Source organism: Eucyclogobius newberryi, unplaced genomic scaffold (genome assembly GCF_026437365.1).
Source record: "Eucyclogobius newberryi isolate DKJ021-1_F unplaced genomic scaffold, fEucNew1.0.hap1 SCAF_17, whole genome shotgun sequence".
Taxonomy (NCBI): domain Eukaryota; kingdom Metazoa; phylum Chordata; class Actinopteri; order Gobiiformes; family Gobiidae; genus Eucyclogobius; species Eucyclogobius newberryi.
The window spans coordinates 20,545,382-20,564,923 of NW_027315801.1; the positions used below are offsets into that span (position 1 = coordinate 20,545,382).

The 19,542-nt window shown below is 39.3% G+C and overlaps 1 protein-coding gene across 2 annotated transcripts; it reads right to left on the reverse strand.

Moving 5' to 3' along the window:
• Positions 1–460: 460 nt before the first annotated feature.
• On the reverse strand, positions 461–9,334 carry xpc (xeroderma pigmentosum, complementation group C). Of its 2 annotated transcripts, none has more exons than XM_072449366.1 (15): positions 9,054–9,334; positions 8,012–8,236; positions 7,272–7,365; positions 6,577–6,661; positions 6,323–6,480; positions 5,919–6,033; positions 5,741–5,833; positions 4,698–5,066; positions 3,533–3,967; positions 3,239–3,399; positions 2,188–2,269; positions 1,964–2,095; positions 1,662–1,831; positions 1,448–1,541; positions 461–1,037 (listed from the first exon to the last, which is right to left on the reverse strand). In XM_072449366.1, the coding sequence occupies exons 1-15, from the start codon at positions 9,145–9,147 to the stop codon at positions 723–725; spliced, it is 2,622 nt and encodes an 873-aa protein (XP_072305467.1). In that variant the 5' UTR covers positions 9,148–9,334; the 3' UTR covers positions 461–722. The 2 variants fall into 2 exon arrangements, with proteins under 2 accessions (XP_072305467.1, XP_072305466.1); XM_072449365.1 differs by having other exon boundaries at positions 3,533–3,970.
• Positions 9,335–19,542: the final 10,208 nt, after the last annotated feature.

Here is a 19,542-nt window from a genome sequence, read left to right on the forward strand (position 1 = left end):
AATTATTATGTCTTCTTCAATTGAATCAATTTTTAAAACATAATTTGTGTTTAAAAACAATAAGTACACAGACACTTAGACATCGGAGGCAAGGTAATATATCCATGGGCAGGGTGGGTGAAATGTTTTGCCCAAAGACACAACAGTATGCACTACCGCCCCCCTGTGGCACCTAGCGGTCTCCTATCCAAATACTAATCAAGCCCATTCCTGCTTATCCTCTGAGATCGGGCATTGATAGATTGGGATGGTCACTATAAACACTCACTTTTAACCCCAACCATATAGTTGATGCTTTGCAAGTGTTTCCAAATCCTTGACCTTGTCAGGAAAAACAAATGCAGAAATCAAAGTCCCTGAAAATAGAACACACAGAACTTTTCATGGCCAAAACGAAGGACATGAACACTCAGTATTTCAGGATGAGTTGCTATATTATAGTTGACAAAAAATAAATAACTGCTCTCTTTATTTTATTTTGTTTAAGTTTGTTAGAAAAATACAAAGACATGAACAAAGCCCCATTTATAAACACACAGATCACATTCATAGGGACAAAATGTTTGACAAAGTGTGACAAAAGACATAATTAACAACAGTCCACAACCTCCCAGAAAATGACATTTGAAATGAAAGGCCCCATGTTTATGTAAAAGTTGGTACGCTAGAGTAGTATTTACAACTTTACAAGTTATCAAAATGGTTGTTTAGCAATAAACCAATTAGGTTTTCTCAAATGGAAACAAATGCTTCTCTGCTTTTTTGCCACGTTTAGATTTATTTTTGCTGGTTTCCTCCTCTGTCTGTTTGTTTTGTGGCCAGGACAGGGCCAGAGTTTCCGATGCAGTCTTTCCTTTTAGACTCAGATCCTCTTTGTCCTCGTCTTCGTCGGATGAGAAGCCCCCGGTCTCCCCCTCAGGAGCCTCCTTGGACCCCACAGCTCCAGGTTTAGTGCCGTATCGCTTCTTCAGGCGCTCACTGATGAGCAGGCCTTTAACCAGCAGAGTCCAGTTTGCAAGAGCTTTCTTTTCACGCTTCTGCAAAAAGAAATGAAAGACTTTAGAGACGTATTTTGCAATCAGACATAATTAGTGGCAAAGACAGATTTTGCTGCTTTACAAACCTTTACAGAATAAAGCAACCAAACATTTCAAAGTCAGTCAACTTGTGTTTAAAAGGTGAACTACGTGGCCTTTCTGGTGGAGGGTACGCCTACTTGTCTCCATGGAGATGTTGTTACTTTCAGAATGTTCCACAGTATGGCATTAAACTTGACTATCTCCATGGAGACAAACAGGTGAAATCTGTGTCTCCAACAGACCTTTTCAAATGCTTACAAACCATTTCAAACCACAAAATTGACTGATACTACAAAAAATATTTGGTCTTGATTTGTAGCAAGAAGAATACGTTATGGTGTTTCTTCTAAGTCTTTTCTCAGTCTTACCTCCTTCTCTTTTTGTCTGTTGATCTCCTGTTCTTCGGCCCAGCCCGCTCTCAGAATCTCCTCGTGTTCCTCACACACTATGTACCCATCCGTTCTAAAAGCGTTTAGCAAAAGCTTGACTCAGTTAAAACTGCAGAGGCGTGACATTGTGCATTTGAAATCTTTTATAAAATGCTCTTAAAAAGTGTCAAATGAGAATACAGTGAACTCTTACACAGCGTGCGAGTATCCTCCATGGAAGTCAAAGCCCGTCACGGCCGGAGCCGCGTCCATGTCCAGTTTTCTGGCGACGCGGTTAAGATTTGCCAACTTCAAATGAACACAGCCCACCGGTAACATGCAGGGCTTAAACAGGTACACATTCCCGTAGTCGTTCCGAGGAACCTACACAAGATGTACAAGTGATGAGTACTAAAATAAAGGTCAATCAGTAATAGTAATCAAAATAAAATAAGCAGTAGCAGTAGCAGAATTGTAAGCGAGTACATGTAGTGTAGATGTGATTTGTGAACTTACCTTCCCGTCGACAGCAATGGGCGGCTGGTAATCCTCAGTCTGCCACTCTCCGAACAGAGACAGGTCGTTCTCATTTTTGTTCTCAGACATAATTCTGGCTTTACGAGAGCGATTGGAGAAACCTTTCACCATCTTAGGAACACAAGAGCAAACGTTTGTACATTTCAGTAGCAGTATAGTAGTGATGGTTTAGTGAAAAGTTGAAAAAAGTCATTGATCAGAACCTTATATGGTTGTTCTCCCAGTCTGACCGTTCGAGCCTCTTTCAGCCATGTGTCTTTGGAGTGAAGTGTGTGCACACAGTCCCTAAAACATAGAAGAAGCATGATTTTTGTATGATTTTGATCAAATTGATGTTTATTGTGTCTTTACTTGACTCTGTTGGCTTTATTGTCAAGTAAAAGCCTCCTCAAGGAAATTGGCTTGAGGTCTACAAACTTCCACCCGCAGTCCGGACACATGGCGTCACTCTTTAAAGAGTCATCACAGTGTATTTATTTATTAAAAACAAAACTGGGCCAATTAATATGAAACAATATTTAACTAACCTAATTGTGATTCTTTTTTGCTTTTAATAAGATTGAGTCAGTCATCACAATGTTTTCGATCCTTATATCCTTTGAATTGGAAAAAGTCCTAAAATGTTGCATAAATCAGGAAGCTGAAATCAATTAAATAACTGAGCCAGTGTTTATTCCAAAAGTCTTCATAAGTCCCTGCTCTGTTCTCCTGACTGCCTCTCACAGTTCTTCTGCCCTCGGCCTGTGCGTCCTGCTCTCCTTCAGGACATTCACGGAGGTTTTAGGAAATAAGTGCCTCCTTTCTGATTGTTTTCAAGTCAGATATATTTGGCATGGTCTGGATACAGCACGAGTATCCGCGTGTCCCATTATCTAAGTATCATTTAACGTCACTCTTTGTTATAAAACTTTGATGCTCGGTGCTACGTGATTTCTGAATCAATTTAAGGCAAACACTAGGCAAACTAAAACGGACAGAAAAGTAACAGCCTCCTCTGTCGTGATCTTTTGGCAGCCTTACCCTTTAATATCCTGTTCTTTTATGCACAGAATAAAGCAAACCTGCGCCTCCTGCTTGTTTTCACATGTATTTTCATGACAAGAAAGAGAAAGAAGGGAAGGCAGAAGCGCTCAACTTTCTGACAGATGAAATACAAAACAGTATTTGCCAGGGTTATGCTATGAACCCTGAATATGGTTGTGGCAAACCAAAGGCTCTGAAGGTCCAGATCTGGTCTAGTATCTTCATACATACCTGGAGTAGACGGGCTCTCCTCTGCAGTAGCCCAGGACAGTGGCAGTGTCTGGATAAATGGCCTCATATTTGAGCAGGTGTCTCTTCAGCGCATACAGAGGATGGTTCTTATACTCTGTTACCGACACGGGCAGAGGCTTATTCCTCAGCTTAGACTGCAGCTGAAGGGATACAATGTGAAATCAAATGTGTAATGATCAATAAAACCCGCAACTGAGGATCAAGTGCTCAGAAAGTCCTATCCCCTCCCACATACAGTATCTTGTTATTGAGTATTATCATTACTCATCAAACCTCCTTGTCCTCTTGTTGGTCCCGTTCATCGTCGGGGCCTAAGAAGGTCTGCAGCGACTCCTCCCACCACTCGTCATCCACCCTCCTCTTCCTGGATGAGGTCATCCATGTCGGGTCATACTTAATGCCTAAGTCTTTTAGGAAACCGTCTCCGTTCACAGAAATCACATATGTCAGTGGCCGTGATGCATTCTGGGATATGACCTGAGGAGGGGCCACCCCGACATCCACCTCCACACAGACCCAAGACCGGGCTTTGTCCAAGTACACCTCTATCCACTCGTCTGCTCCAGGACTGTCCTTCTGTCTCCTCCTTTTAGGTTCACTCAAACTCCCATCGTCGTCTTCGTCTTCATCTTGATCCTGTTTCTTGCCGACGCTTCGTCTTTTTGGAGCTTGAGTTCCGTGTTTTGCAGGCGTCTTGCCCTTTGGAGACTTCTGAAATAGATTAGTAATAATAATAAGTGAGTCAAATTGAGAATAAGAAGGAGGAAAATTACTGTTTTACACATATTGTCAAAGTTGATCACAGGCTTAGAATCCTGCAATCATCTAATTTCTCATTCTACAGACATCTAATCCAATCATCAAGAGAGTAACAAGAGATCTCTAGACTAGACATTATCTTGTTTAAATAATAATAATAATAATAATAATAATAATAATAATAATAATAATAATAATAATGTGTTCATTTTGATCCTGCTTTAGTTCACACAACTACACTGCTGGCACTTCAATTATTGATATGTTATGTACATGTTGTGCATTTCATGGAGGTTTAAAATGTTCCCAGATAGAAAACGTCAATTTTTTTACAGTTTTGATGAAAGACTGTTGTTACTTAAGCTAAACTCAAATTTAAAAAATAATTTAGAAAGAAAAGATCAAAATGCGATTTTTTTGACATGTATTGCGATTGTGATCATATCTACAATTTATGTTTAAAAAGTAGGATTCTGTTTAGAGTGCATACCCTCCAGGTGCAATATATTGTGCAGTCCTAATAAAAAAGCTCAAGGCAAAGTAAATAAAAAAGTATTACTCTGATAAAAAAATAATGAGTGACTGGTCGACTACTAAAATGATCCTTAGTTGCATCTCTGACATAAATCTAATATCGCCTTGTAACAAAACAACCATGAGCTTTGATATGTGACCTCACCTTGTTCCTCTTCTGCTCCTCCTCCTCCTCCTCGCTGTCCTCCTCACTCACAGCCCTGAACTCCTCCTCGCTCACATCCGTTTCTCCGTCACTGCCGCTCTCCTCTTTGTAGCTCACTTTGGACGCCACACTCCTGCGTTTGCTGTTCTTAGGCCTCTGTCCAGGCTTTGCTCTCTTCTCCTCCTTCTCCTCCACCTCCTCTTCCTCAGATTTGAAGTCCTTCTTTTTGGCTTTCTTACCTCCTCTCCCCTCTTTCTTCCCTAAGGACGGTCGCTTGGACCCCGGGGAGACTTTGGGTTCGGTGGGACTCGACTCGACTGAAGAGTTCTGTTGGGAGTCGTGTTTGCTCTGGCTTTTGGTCCCTTTGCCCTGGAGAGAAAAATAAAATAATACATACTAAACCATCTAAAATGTTATATAGTTTTGTTGTGATTACAATACTATTTCTGTAGCTTTTTACATGTATGGAGTATGCAGAGTAAAGTATGCTAAGGGGTGCAAGGTCTATATATTTTTCTCAATGATTTTATTCAGAAAAATAAGTAAAAGTATTATTTGTGATGTTTTGAAGATTAATATCTGACTTCAAAAGGCTAATCAATTGCCATTTTACCCATATGATGTATCAGGATTGGTCCTGTTGTAGGACTTTATTGCAAAATTCATTTCATAGCCACATTCTACATGATGTATTCATTCTCTAAGATCAGAAGTCAGTCCTCCCAAATGATTATGGGATGATTTCATTTGCCATCTAATCAAAATCAATCTTTATGAGCTTTTAATCTTGTTATAATGGCGTTTCCTCCACATCTGTCAAAACTAAAACAAGGAAAATTCACTGCTTTGGTACAGTGAAATACAACTATGAAAAGGCGGAGCTTATCAGGTCTGCATTTTTAACAGGTACAATTTCTATTACTAAGCCATTTTGGATACATTTTGCAGTTTACAATGAAGGAAAAGTAGAATATTAATCTACTTGTGTTTATTGCAAAGTGCTGGCAGATGCAAATAATGTATGAATGAGATTGTGTCATCACCTTTGCTGTGGATGGAGGTTTAAACGGCACAGGATGTAGAGACAGAACAAGTCGACAGAAAAGCTGCAGGGACTTGAGTATCAATAAGAACAGCTGCAAGATTCAGATTCAGATTTAAGATCATCAGTATTTACACTTAAAGCCAATGAAATTAAAATGTAATCAAGCAGCTGCTCACGTGGGTCATTTCCTGGTGGTTCTTGGCTGACAAACTGGCCAGTCTTCTCTCCAGTAGAGACCTGGGACCCTCTTCACAGGAAAGACTGGGGTTTAGAGTGAAGGTCGCTTTAAACCTGCGAAAAACAACACTATTTATTAGGGCTCTGGGAATGTGCAAGTAATGCTTTTAAATATATAATTTAACAGCTTAAGACTTTTTTAAATTCAAGTCAAACAAGTAGTAATAATTTTGTTATATGTTTAGGATACTGTATCGGTGTAAAAATCAGATTTTACACTATTTATGTGTCTTTACTACTGTATATACATAGTTGTGTGCTTAATAACACACGTCATGGTATAGTTTAGGTGCTGTTAAAAAAAAGTATAGTATAGAATGTATCAGTGTAGAAGTGGAAGTACCATTTGTGCAGTCCGGAGAGGTAGTTCTGATCGATGCGTTCTTTGGCCACGTTTCCAAAGTGAGCCGGAAGTAAAGACAGAGTGATGGCCAGCAGATCCGGTTCACTGCACAGAGAGTTACGGAACCGGGCATTGGCCACGAGACACAACAGGTGCACCTACACAACAAAATGAGAAAAGCTGTGAGTGAGTTTGCTGTAAGTGCATTTATGGGTTAGCACTCTATGCTGTGTTGTTGTGTAAATGCATTAGACCTTGTGAGTGTCTACGAGCAGGTCCTTCTTGTATCGGTTCACCATTCTCCGCAGATATGCATCCATCTCGGCCTGGCGCTTCTTTCTGGAAAAACAATACACACAACAGCGGTCACCTTCCTCAGAAGCATCTCACGAGAAAGCTCTTTCAACCTTGTTTATAGTATTCATAGTCTGGATTAAGATAAGATACGCCTTTATTTGTCACAAAATGGGGAAATTTCAGTGTTGCAACACAAAGTGGGCACAACAGTAAACAATAAAAAGCAGATAACTAAAAAAACACTCTTTAATTTAAGGATTAATTGCCTTATAAACGAACAAACAAGCATATAGTATGCTAAACTACAATATTAATACACTACAGTTTAGATCAGTGGCTGGATAGTTTACTATTAGTATATTAGGCAAGGCAGGGCAAGTTGTTTTGTAGAGCACAATTCGTACACAAGGCAATTTAAAGTGCTTCACACAACAGGAAAGAAATCACAGGTACGGTACTATTATCTATTATTCTTGACCATAATGTCATGTGAGTATATAGCTGATATGTATGTGTAATAGGTGCAGTCATGAACCAAACTGTGGAACAAGTATTTTACATGGTCATAATCAATAACTACATCAATTATTCTACTTTAGGGGCATGTTTCAGTGAGACAAGTACAGAGCACTAAAAGTTAAAACTGTCTCACCTCTTCCTGACCTCTGGAGTCTCGATCTCTATCTCCACAGACTCAGAGACAGAGAGAGCAGACGGCTCCACTGGACCCAGAGGCTCATCCAGCTCTGAACGACAAGAAAAACAGTATTACATTATATTATAAGTATTACTGCTAAGTCTGTTTATAATTAAATAGTACATCAAACAATGTACAAAAAAAACTGGCTTATGTAATATTGCTGACTGGCTACATTTAGCATGGTTAATGGTAGAAGTCCAGTTTATTTGTCTTTTTCTGATATAAAATATATGGCAGAATCATATAATTTACAGCCATATCAGAGGGAGAGTTCTACCGTTCATAAACATGATGGTTGAAACAATGGCGATTTATTTTGAATAATAGTCTGTCCAAAGTTAACATCGTAAACATGTCCAGGAGAATTGACTGAAATAGGCTTATGAACTGACAAACTAATCACCTGAATTTCATGTGTGTACAAATCTAAACTACAGGTTTAGCCATTTTTGTGCAGAATAGGACATACCGGTAGATATTTTGTCGTTTGTGGAGGAAATAATGGTACTTTTGCAGCTTTTGTGATTTGCTAAATGCGATTTTAATACAATTGTGATTATTGTTGCAGCCTTGAACACAACAATCCTGTTTTAAGAAACTGTAATTTAATACATTTAAACATTTCCTGAACATACTTTGCTTACAGTGGATGTTGCTTAAAGTCAATACATTCTTATTCCCTATTCACAGACCTTCGACCTCCTCCCAGTCGTCGTCACTGTCATCATCCTCCTCTTTGAGTTCTGCTCCAGCCTCTGTCAGCGTGATCTGTGGGACCTCCATAAAGTCGTCTTCTTCCGAATCCTCCTCCTCTTTCTTCACCGGAGAGTTGAAGTATTTACTCGTAGACTCAGCATTAGCTTTCTGAACCGAGGACCGCGATTTGGGCTGGACTTCCACATCTCCAACACCGTTAACTGGAAAACAAGGGAAGAGTCTAAACTTTTACAAAAACATGTACACCTAAATACCAAAGAAAACTACACATATTATTTAATTTATTAATAATTCTGTTTGTTTGTGTTTTATAATGGAATTAGAACTAGTTAAATACTTTAGGCCACAGCTTTCTGAGTAATCTGTGCCAAACGATTATCATATGATTTGAATTAATTATCAGCAGATGCCAACTTAGCGTGACATTAAATTTTGTAAAAATAAAAATTAAGTAGGGCAGCAACTAACTTCATTTGGTGGTCGTTTTGTCAAAGACTCATTTCTATCGTAAACCAACTAATGGTTGAAATATGGTGCCTTCTGGATGGAGAATATCTACAAATATAGTGTATTATTGATTATAATCAGATTCAGTATTGTTCACACTCCTTTGACACTTTCATTGATGCCTCTGTATTTGTTATAAAATGTGATTGTATAAATGTGTATGTGAATAACAATCAATATTATTAAAATATACGACTACAATTATATTGTTATAGTCAACTAGTCATTATTAGTCGATTAATCGCTGTAGTCCTATTTTCTGCTGTACATATTTGCAGTTATTTAAAATTAGATTATTAGAAATTAAATTATTGCTCAAATCTTTGTAAACCTTGTTTTATCGTAATAAATTTGATGTATTTTGATTTTGGATGTGGGATAGAAGGTTGGAATTGGATTTCACTTTTCAAAAAGATATGCACAGATAAGAGTGCAAAATCAAGATGCAATTTCTGAGCTTCAGGTTGAATATTATGCCTAAAAAACAACAACATTTGAGAGAGTCAATACCTGACTTCTTCTTTGCCCTCGCCTTTAGCGGCTGCTGCAGTTTCTTCTTTGGACCTTTCTCACATGCAGCTTCTGATTGTTTCTTTTTCGCCATTATTATGTTTTAAATCAATACTTTAGAGGTTAAAAGACATGCACATTTGTCCAGAGCTGCATGGAGCGGAGCGGTGCACATGGAGGTTTCGTAACAGCGGGAAAAGCTCCAGTTATTTAACATTTCATTCAGAAGCTTTCATAACGAGAACAAGTCCGCGCCGGATGTTTTTAGGTGCTTCTATGACGTCACTTCTTCTTCTTCTTCTTCTCATTCCGGCAGTGTAAGTGTCTCTTGTCGCACTGCTGCCTCCCTGGATGAACCGGGAACTACACCGCACTAGGAGCACAGGCTGGAGGAGGAGAAGTGACACACGGACTGGAGAGGTTCAGAGAGAAACTTAAGTCTGAACATGAATATAAATAAACCAGGAAATTCACAGAATGGAAAAGTGTAAAGGCTAAACCCGACACATTCTAGAATAGATTTGATCCTTAGTTTGGAATAACAATTGGTTTATAGCTAGTATATTTCTTTGATTAAAAAAAAAACATTTAGAAAATATTGGCCAAAGCATTCCTAATACTATCGTAGTATTATTCCAAAATTTCCTTATCGGTGCGCCACTAATATCCACTTCTCATTGATGTGGATGTGTCTAAGGAGCCACCTCCCCCTAAACCTTCTCAACATCACAGAGTTACTATAATAATCAGAAGGTTGATAGTAGCACACAGATAATGCATAATATATATAAATCAGTGCAGACACATTTAGAGTGTTGCTTAGAACCACAAATATACCAGATATGTTAATTTAAACACTTTAATCGATACATTTTGACCCGATTTTACATTATTTTTCACTACTCTTGCAAGATGGCTGACATGGTTTCCACAGTAACAGAATCCATATTCTCTCTGGCCTATATTATAATTCAAAAGTCAGTACTTTTTTATTTACATACCTGCTCAATTTTGATGATGATACAAGCTGTGCATTGGTAGTATGAGGGAGAATCATTTAAACCATACACTACAGGCAAAACATGTTTTTCTTTATATTGTACAATATGTACTTAAAGATGTTTTATGAATCCGTTTACTCCGCAATTTCTTTTATGAGACATAATATTTCTGCATATCTGGAAAAGCCCAATCCAGTGCAGTAGCTGCATGTAACCACTAAAGGGCAGTGCAGTCCTTTTCAGAATTGTGACGAGACTGAACTGAACAGGAGGATTTCCTCACATCACATACCTGTTTTATATTTACCCAAAGTGTATTGACAAAATGCACATCACTATTTTGCTTCCACTGGGGTTACTTGTTATATTAGTTAAGAAAGCTTAAGTCATGTCAGGGTAAGGTCAGGGTTCATTAGGCCTGGGGCCAATACAACACATTGTTGAGGTAAGTGATTGGGTTAACTCTGTTCTGTTCTGTTCTGTGGGCTCTCTAGAAATACTCCAATGTAATTGAATTATATCATAATTTCCCATTCGATATTTTGTACTAACAGAGAAGATATTAAACTTTGAGCTTGTGTGTTATGAATAGTACTTTATACTGAAGGGGACGTATTATGTAAATACAACTTTGTATTATAATGGTGGTCTCTCAACCCTAGTGTACTCAGAGTTGTATTTCTATAGTGATTGATATATGATAATCCTGTATTATCCTGCAGTTGAGGGTTGAGTGCTTCGGAAATGTCTGTTGTCACCTACCCCCTATCCCCGCCCACCTCTCTGTACTTACTTGGGATTCATCCAAAATTCAGACTCTGGGTCAAACATCTTGGGTTAAATTTTTTTAATTTTCAACAAAAAAAAAAAACATGCCAAAGAGGATGGGCTTCTCAGTATTCAGTTCTGAACCATTAGTCAATGGACTTGGTTCCATTGTTAAGGCGTTTTAGATAAATATTAACATTTACAATTAACAAAATGTAAAATAAGAATGTGGGCTATAGTTTAATTTAAAATACCTGAAAATGTCTTCTTTAATCATAAACCAGGTACACATTGTTGCCTGTATTACACAAAAAATTACCTTTTTATTTACAGTAAATGTCGGACTGTAAGCCACTACTTTATTCACACACGGCCTACGCATTGATACGGCTAATTTATAGATTTATATGTGCTTTTAGCCTCGAGTTTTTTAATTTATTTGGTGTGCTTTATATTCAGGAGCACTTAATACTCCAACTTTTATGGCGAACATTTAGTTAAATGATTGTTTGTACCTTAAAATCTAAAGTATTTGCTTCCGATCAACAAAACACTTTGAATGGAAAAAGGTGATATAAAAGAGGATATTTATTTGGGGTCAGCATTTAAAAAAAAAAACATTCATTCATTCATTTTATTTGATTGGATTTCAAAATCCCACAAACACACAATACATTATATCTATTTTTCTCTTCTCAAAATCCCATGACGTTTTGACATAGACGCTTCAAGAAGTCATTTATTGGCGAATGAAAACTAGCTAACATGATTGAACCCGTACATTGTTTTGTGTCCCCTGCTCGCTCCCTCCTGTGTCCACGCTCTCGGGGTAAAACCATGAATCTCATCAGGCCGAGGCACACAGGTCTGCGCTCTTCAAATCACATCATTTCAGTCCAATCTAACTCCAAATCAGCTCCCATTGATCCATCTGCTCCCAGCCATGTCCCCTTTGTTACACTGTCATCCACAGCACTTCACATTAACAGTATTCTATCGCTGGAAGTCTTCAAAAGAGTCATAAAAGCCTAGATTCATATTATATTGTTTATCATAATGTGTGTGTTTTGTGTGTGTATTTTCTTTCAAGAAGATAATTCATTCACTCCTCAGCACTAGGGGGAGTGACCATGCAAAATGAACTTGAATGAGCTGTGAACCGTGTTGCAATGGTTCAGCATTATGTTACTCAAAGTGATCGATTGATTGATTGATTTATGCGTGTTTGAATAATCCTGTATTGTCCTACACGCTTGAGTGTTCAGAAAATTCTGTTTTCACCCACCCCCTGTCCCCACCCACATCCCTGTACTTAGTTGTGATTATTTGACACATACAGGACTCTAAAATGTCACATTTCAAAAATAAAAACATGTAAATGACAATGTGCTATGGTGAAACGTCACAGTTTTTGGACAGGAAGTCCATGGACCTGTTTCTATTACCAATGTAACAAAAGGTAAAATCATAGTCTACTTAGTACTTATATTTACTTATAGTTCAATACTAAGTCCTTGGGAAAAAGCATAATATTTCTCCTTCAACCTATTTTTGCCCAAGTTCATGTATAATTTCAAGTCAATTTGAATTTGATAAAAAAAAGGTGAAAGAGTCTTCAGAATCTGACAGAAACAAAGCTTTTATTGTCACTGTTAATTCACAAATTAGGAATGTGCTTTGGTGATATAGTGTGATATAAAACAATGAATAACAATAGTAAAATATGAAATATGATAAGATGTTAAAGAACACTTTATTGTCCCCATAGGAAAATTTGTCCTCTGCATTTGACCCATCCCTCAATGCCGCTGGGACCGCCTGTCAGGAGCAGTTGGACCCATCTCCAGATCTTGTGCTTGGCTTTGACGACCTTCACTGGAACATTTTCCATTTTGTGCATGTTTTGGTTGACAAGGAAACCAGAGTGCCCAGGAAACCCACCCAGACACGGGGAAAAACAAACTCCACACATAACGACCTCATCTGTCCCAGAAGTCGAAGCCACGACCCACTTGCTGTGAGGTGAGAGTGCTTGCCACCTTGCCGTCTTATAAATATAAATCAAAATTATACTGTTCATGTCTATTTTTGGATTGTACTCACACAATCACATTCTCAGAGGCCAAGTTCACAATGGCATGTATGTATTTATATATGTATTAACTTTATTCTTTCTTTCTTTCTTTCTTTATCATTCATTATATTTAATCATTCTTCAGGATAATTCAGAGCTCACAATTTATCCTACTCGAACTGGCACAAAGAGCAGTCCCACCCAATCTATAGTACCAAGAGTGCATATTTATTCCTCAAAATATTGACATACAACGCAACAATACTGATAGATGCATGGACTAGCCCATAGGTGGCGCTACATCCCCAGCTCTGTGCATGGCTTCCATCCCTATATGAACCCCATACAATCAGATAGGAATAAAAAGCCATACGCAGCACTGGGACATTGAGCTGGTGGGTTTCCTCAGCAGCTTCTTCAAAAAATATTTCAAATCCGACATCAAAAGTATTTCGCTCACATTATATCAGGCGGGAACCAAACTGAAACGACGCCACAGGACCATGTAAAAAGTGAATTCCAGCCGAGAGTTAAGGTTTCTTTGGCATACTGCACCGATACGTATAAATATCCGTAATTGTTCATGTAGGAAGATCGGCCCTTTGAATATGACTCATCCTTTAATCCTTTTTTTTTGGAGTAGTTAGCTTCTCACCGTCTTGTGCCTTTGGTGTTCGAGCTAACAACCTCTGCTGCGTACAAATGAAAAGTTTGTGTGTGGTTCATTGAAAAACATTGTTATCTAGAATAGATCGTTCCATCACCTGAGACGGCTCTGGTGCTAGATGTACGAAAAAACGCATACAATCTGTAACATTAATTTGTTTCCCTGTTTAATTCGAACTGTATTGTCAGAGTAAAACACAATGACAAAGGTTTGCACTATAAAACTGAAAAAATAAAGCGCTGCAACACTGTTTTAAGACCCCAGCTGGTTAATTATAAGTCACCCGCATCATCGTAGGTTACACATATCACCAGGATGAGCAGATAGATACAAACGTGCGTGCTTGATGGCTTCACGGTGACTGCGTTGCTGTTATCACTCACCTTTCGGAGCAAGGAAAAATCTCTTTCTTTGCTGCTTGTTTCTCGCGGTGTCTGGGTGGATTTAGGCACTCCCCCCCATCTACTCAAAACGTGTTCCATAGTAAAAAAAAAAAAAAAAAAATCATGACCAGGCCTAGCTCAAGATCTGCCCCTGACATTTTTCCACCGCCGAGGCTTGGTTGAAGAATGGGTCAAATGCAGAGAAGGAAATCCCCTCCCTCATCTTATCTTACCTTCAGTTGGCGATGTTTTGGCCATTGGTGTCCAAAGTCTTTGCCAATTTGTGTTTACCCTCAAGCTTCCTGATGAAATGGCCCAGATTACCCTAAGCAGTACTTTTTCTGACCATTTATTGTTTTAACTCTCCGTCATAAGCTCAAAAACAAACATTCTGGTGTAAAACTAACCCAACGTTAAGGTTCCCAGTCTGATTAAAGGCTTATGTTCAAAAAGCATTCACAGTTTTGAGCATCAGTCTGTGTTTCTCTGCTTTGCATGTGTTTAAACGTGTGCCCTTGGGGGGATAAAAGCTCAGGGACCCCTGGTTTAGGCTTTAGTCGATGATAATGAAGTGGAATTGTGAAAATTATGTGTTGTTGTTGTGTTCTTGGGCACAACACTCCACCCCTTTATTCTTCTCTATTGTAAAACTCAACTAACTCCCAATGTGACAGGTTTTTAAAAACATTTGAGAATAAAGTCCCGTTGGCTCAGTGTTGGGACAAAATGCAATAAGAGGTTAGCTAAACAGTGAAGGAGAATCAAAACTATAGCTCGAACTAATCCACAGTTAAACCTGGATTAAAGCAAAATTAATCCACCATAACTAAGTCGAAAACCACAAGGTTAAGACGCAAACGGAATTCTGTTCTTGCATGTTAAATGAGCAAACCTTTGAGGCTAATTCAAGGACAAAACTGGACAAAATTATGATAAAAAGATCTAAGATTGACATTTTTGTGATTTTCGAAGAAATGGAATGCAAAGCTGAATTTGCTGATTTTGAGATCGTACAAAAATGAAATCAAAACTACACATTGTCGTCCTTCCATTGTATGTGATGCACTATATTTACAACACAAATACAATACATTTACAATACAATACATTTAAAGTGTTTAGGTAAAGGGCTAAACCAATTCATAAGTTCACTGGTGGTAATTATTGAACATATTTCAGCAACACATTTGGACTTTTTAGATGTCAAATGTCAAACTTACCTTACCAAGTAATATTCAAAGACTTTCTAAAGTAATTTGTGAATTTACCACCTGAAAATCGTGACTTTTGTTTCTCTTGTTGTCCCAAATGTACGTAATATCTTATTCAAATACAGTTTTGATTGCAGCGGTTTACACTGGACTAAACCTTATATAATTCTTGGTTTCAAGTTATTTCCAAGAAGTGAAAATTCAAACTAAATTATTTACAATCTGATATGTTGAGATTATTGAACAAAAACAACCATGACATTGAAGATAATGAACCAGAAGCTTGAAAAGTGGAGGGAAAAAAACATTCCTTCAACTTCAAGGCAAAGGATATGAAATAAATCCAATTACGGAGCTGTCTGTCAGGGCGCTAATTAGTGCAACTCCCAGAGATTTGGGCAAAGAAAAAGAGGCAAAACCACTAAAAAAATCTACAAATGTTGTCGTAATTTGAAAATGTTCACAGCTGAAAAACTAAAACTATTCGGAGAAGATCCTCCACGGAGAAAAACGCGGCGCTGCAGTTCAACGGCCGGGGACGAGAGCTGGAATGCGGACCCAGACAGGTGGCCTCCCCCCCGGGTCTGGATGGATGTCTGGATGACTGGTCAGTTCTCCACGGGGTCGGAGTTGAATGGGAAAATCCAAAGCGCTGCGCTGAGAGGAGAGGCACGAGGAGAGGTGCATGTGGGAATGTGTGAGAGAGAGAGGTGTTCCGGCTACTGTTCATTCTGACAGAGAGGGAGGGAGGGCAGGGGAGGGAGGAGAGGAGGAGGAGGAGGAGGGAGGAGGAGTGGGGAGATGGAGAGAGAAAAAAATGAGGGTTAGAAGAGGGGGAGGTAGAGAGGAGTGAGAGAGGAGTGAGAGAGAGGAGAAAGAAAAAAGAAGAGGACGAGAGGGACAAGAAAGAGGACGAAGAGAGAGAAAAATGAGAGCGGAGGGAAGAGACAGAAGGAAGTGGGAGGAAATAGAGAGAGAGAGAGAGAGAGAGAGAGAGACCAAAAGTTAGTTCTGTGGTGCAGCTTAAAAGCACTTTGCACCAATCAGAAACAGCTCACCCAAAGTGTAACATATGTTCCTATTAGAACATATGTTTAGCTTATCTTAGTCAAATATCTGCTTTTCTTTGTCTACCTCTATCCAGGGTCAAGGGCAAACAAAAAAGGTTGAGGAAAAAAGTAATCAAAATAGGTCTACAAGTTCAATAATAAATTAATACACTTACTTATTGTACATAAATTATAATAAATGGTTATGGCTGTGTGGAATGAACTCCACTGTTGTAGAGTTCTTAAAACTAAAATCGTATCACAAATCATTAAATATGACTTTCTTTCTTTTTCTTTTTCATAACGGACTTTCTAAAAAATGTTGTTCTTACTCTAAAAGTCAACTCAACAATCGACACACATTTTATGTACAACTTTCCTGTCCTGAACAACTTTGAACACGCGGCAGTTTGATGTCCTGCCGTGTGACAGCTTTATTTCCCATAAAAAATACATTTCTAATAGTTAAAAACATCCTTTAATATGTGATAGACATAATTAACTCTACATATTACTACATCTTCTGTCGCAGGACATTAAAAAAATGTGTGATACCCCCAAACGTCAAGCAATACATTTTGAGGGCATTTACTTACAGATAGTTAGAAAATTGCCCAAAATAGTCATTTAGCACTGGCAATACCACCATCTCAAGTTTTTACCTGCAGTTATATCACACCAAATACATCAAGTGTGTATTTGGCGGCGAAAAATACGCAGCCACTTTCACATATTGTACTGCATGGCGTACTTTTAAATGCCATCCCTCCCCAGGGCATAGAGATCAGGTCTAAATTGACTTTTGTGCTGATAAAATATTTCATTATTTGGTCCTGCCCCTTTAGTTCCAGTGTGCAGACAGTGGGTGAGTGGAATGGAGGCGGCTTATGTGGCTTTAGACAGGCCTGTGTTAATAAAAGCAGAGCTGAGCCGAGCGTTTGCGTTCAGACAGCACCACCCAGCACTTTCATTCAGCTCATAGAGACAGAGAGAGGGGGAGAGAGGCGCGAGAGATAATACCGGTTTCTACAGAAAAAAATGAATCAAGATAAAGCACATCGATAAGCAAAACCCATTTCACAAAATAAAAGTGAAATGTTGACGACGTGCAGACACCTTTCTCCAGTAAAAACCCGCTCACACCCGCTCCCGCCCCCCGCTCTGAGCTCGGGTTTGAGTGAGGCTAGGGTTCTGGTCCCACAACCCAATATCGAACCAGAACCAGAGCTACAGCACCAAGCAAGACCAAAGAAATGAGTTTGATTTAGAAGGAAAGGCCTCACAGAATATCGGAGTTACACTGTGATCTGTGTTTGTGCAGAATCGTGAGCTGCTCGTTCATTAGCACCGTGCAGGAGCTGTGCAGAGGAGAGCACGTCCAGAGTGTCCACAGCGAGCTCCACGCCGTACTGCAGCTCATTACTCTACAGCCACCACTGTGCCGGAGTGCAGCTCAGTGTTACGTCCAGTACTGCAGTCCGTACTATAGGACGAGCATCAGTACAGGAAGAACCACAGGGCACTCACTGTAATGGAGGCAGAGATTGGGGAAGGGCATGCAGCAAAGTGTAGGAATATAATATTTTCAGGCTTGCCACAGGTGTGAAAATGCGCTATAGCTTTGTGGTGCTAAGTCTGTTCAACGTAAACTGGATAAATACAGCAGTTTATCTCAAGATCATGTCAGTGTTTGGTGAGAATTTTTTTTTTTTTTGGTGTTTATATCTGTCTTTTGGCGTCCTGAGCTCATCTGAGTCCGCATTCTCATCCAATCATCTCACCCTAATGTGTACTAGGAGTCAAAGTGTGCCGGGCCCCTTTGGAAGCTATAGCACTCGCTGCCCCCTTTGAGGTGCTATAATAGACCGGTTACGGTTCACTTCAGAGGGGAGAAAAGGGAAACAATGGCATCTACGTTGGCTGCAAATGTAGTATAGTATAAATTGTACTATAAGAGTTACCTCAAAGTGATATTGCTCAAGTAAAAAAGTTAAAAAGGAATTGGTAGAAGTACTGAGGAACAAATTAGACCTAAAATCTGGTTTGTATTTTTGTTCTTGGAGTGATCAGACTTCAGATGTGTGGTACAAACTATTCATTTTACCTTTGCTACTTTTAAACGTGATTATACTAAATCGTATGAGGTCTCGGTGCGTTCTTGCATGTAGAATCCGTACAAAAAACGTTAAAAAGTACAGTAAAAGTTAACATTTGCTTAACTCCACTGGAGCCTAAACTCTGTCCCCATGTCCTGCTCTCTCTCTCTGCTGGGGCCGCATTCCTCCGCTCAGCTCCTGGCAACGGCCGCTTCAACAGGTCCACGGCAAACCAGCGGCTAAAGAATGGCAGGGCACAAACCGGGAGGAGGGACGGGTGAGGGCTGGAGAGAGAAGGAGAGAGAGGCGAAACAGTTAAGACGTGAGGGGGAAACGCTGATGAATGTTGGAGGTGGAAGTGGAGGAGGATTTTCATTGCACTGGTGAACTTTGCGTTGCAGTTTGTAGGATTTTCTGACGCAATCCTCCAAAAGTTGGTCAGCTCTCTGGCCGGGAGATACTGACATTACATTACATTAAAGGGCCAAAGTTTTGTGTCGGAGGTTCGGGTCCGGACGGGACTGCTCTTGGGTCTGGATCCGGACTAGAATCCACCTATTAGTGACTGTCATAGTTATTACAAGGCTTAAAACAATCGCAACGCTAGCTTCAATATTGACAAAGGCCGATATTCTTTTGCACAGGTGGACTCACAGGACGCACGGGAGTCTTCTTGCCCCGGCCCCTTAATATCTGTCGACGGGCATTATAGGCACATGAACTTTAAAATGCCGATTTATTGCATGCAAAATGTTATGAAAGAATAAACTTTGCGATCCTTGCATGTTTGAGTACTCTTAGTAATAGCGTATCACAAACTGACGATGTAGGCAAAATTGTAGGCTGTAATAAAAGCTATTGAGAAAGGCTGCGAAAACACTGGCAGAGACATATTTTGAAGTGATCGACCTGCACTTTTGTGGTTCAATTTACATTCACCTTCCGTGCGATACTTGAACCTGAATGAGGATCAAGTGTCGCACAAAAGAACATTCAAGCACATTTCTGAAGGACTGCCATAACATTGTCTGGATATATAGACCTTTCCTGGAGTGACATGTTTGGAATAACTGCGCACACAGCCTGGTACTGATATGAACATTCTACCCCCATACATTATAATAAGGCAGCAAAATAAAACCAGATATGTGTAGGCTGCGCAGACGAATTGCTTTTGTTTGTTAGTATTAATTACATAAGTATAAAGAGTCAATATCAAAATTTCAGTTGAGTTGTCGGT

What these genes read in the sequence shown, in the direction of transcription:
- xpc (XM_072449365.1), bottom strand. Translation starts at nt 9,147, where the DNA reads ATGGCGAAAAAGAAACAATCAGAAGCTGCATGTGAGAAAGGTCCAAAG. An exon ending in TGGGAGAACAACCATATAAG is followed by an intron (nt 2,096 to 2,187) that starts GTTCTGATCAAT and finishes TGTGTTCCTAAG; the next exon opens with ATGGTGAAAGGTTTCTCCAA. An exon ending in GGAGGATACTCGCACGCTGT is followed by an intron (nt 1,542 to 1,661) that starts GTAAGAGTTCAC and finishes AAACGCTTTTAG; the next exon opens with AACGGATGGGTACATAGTGT.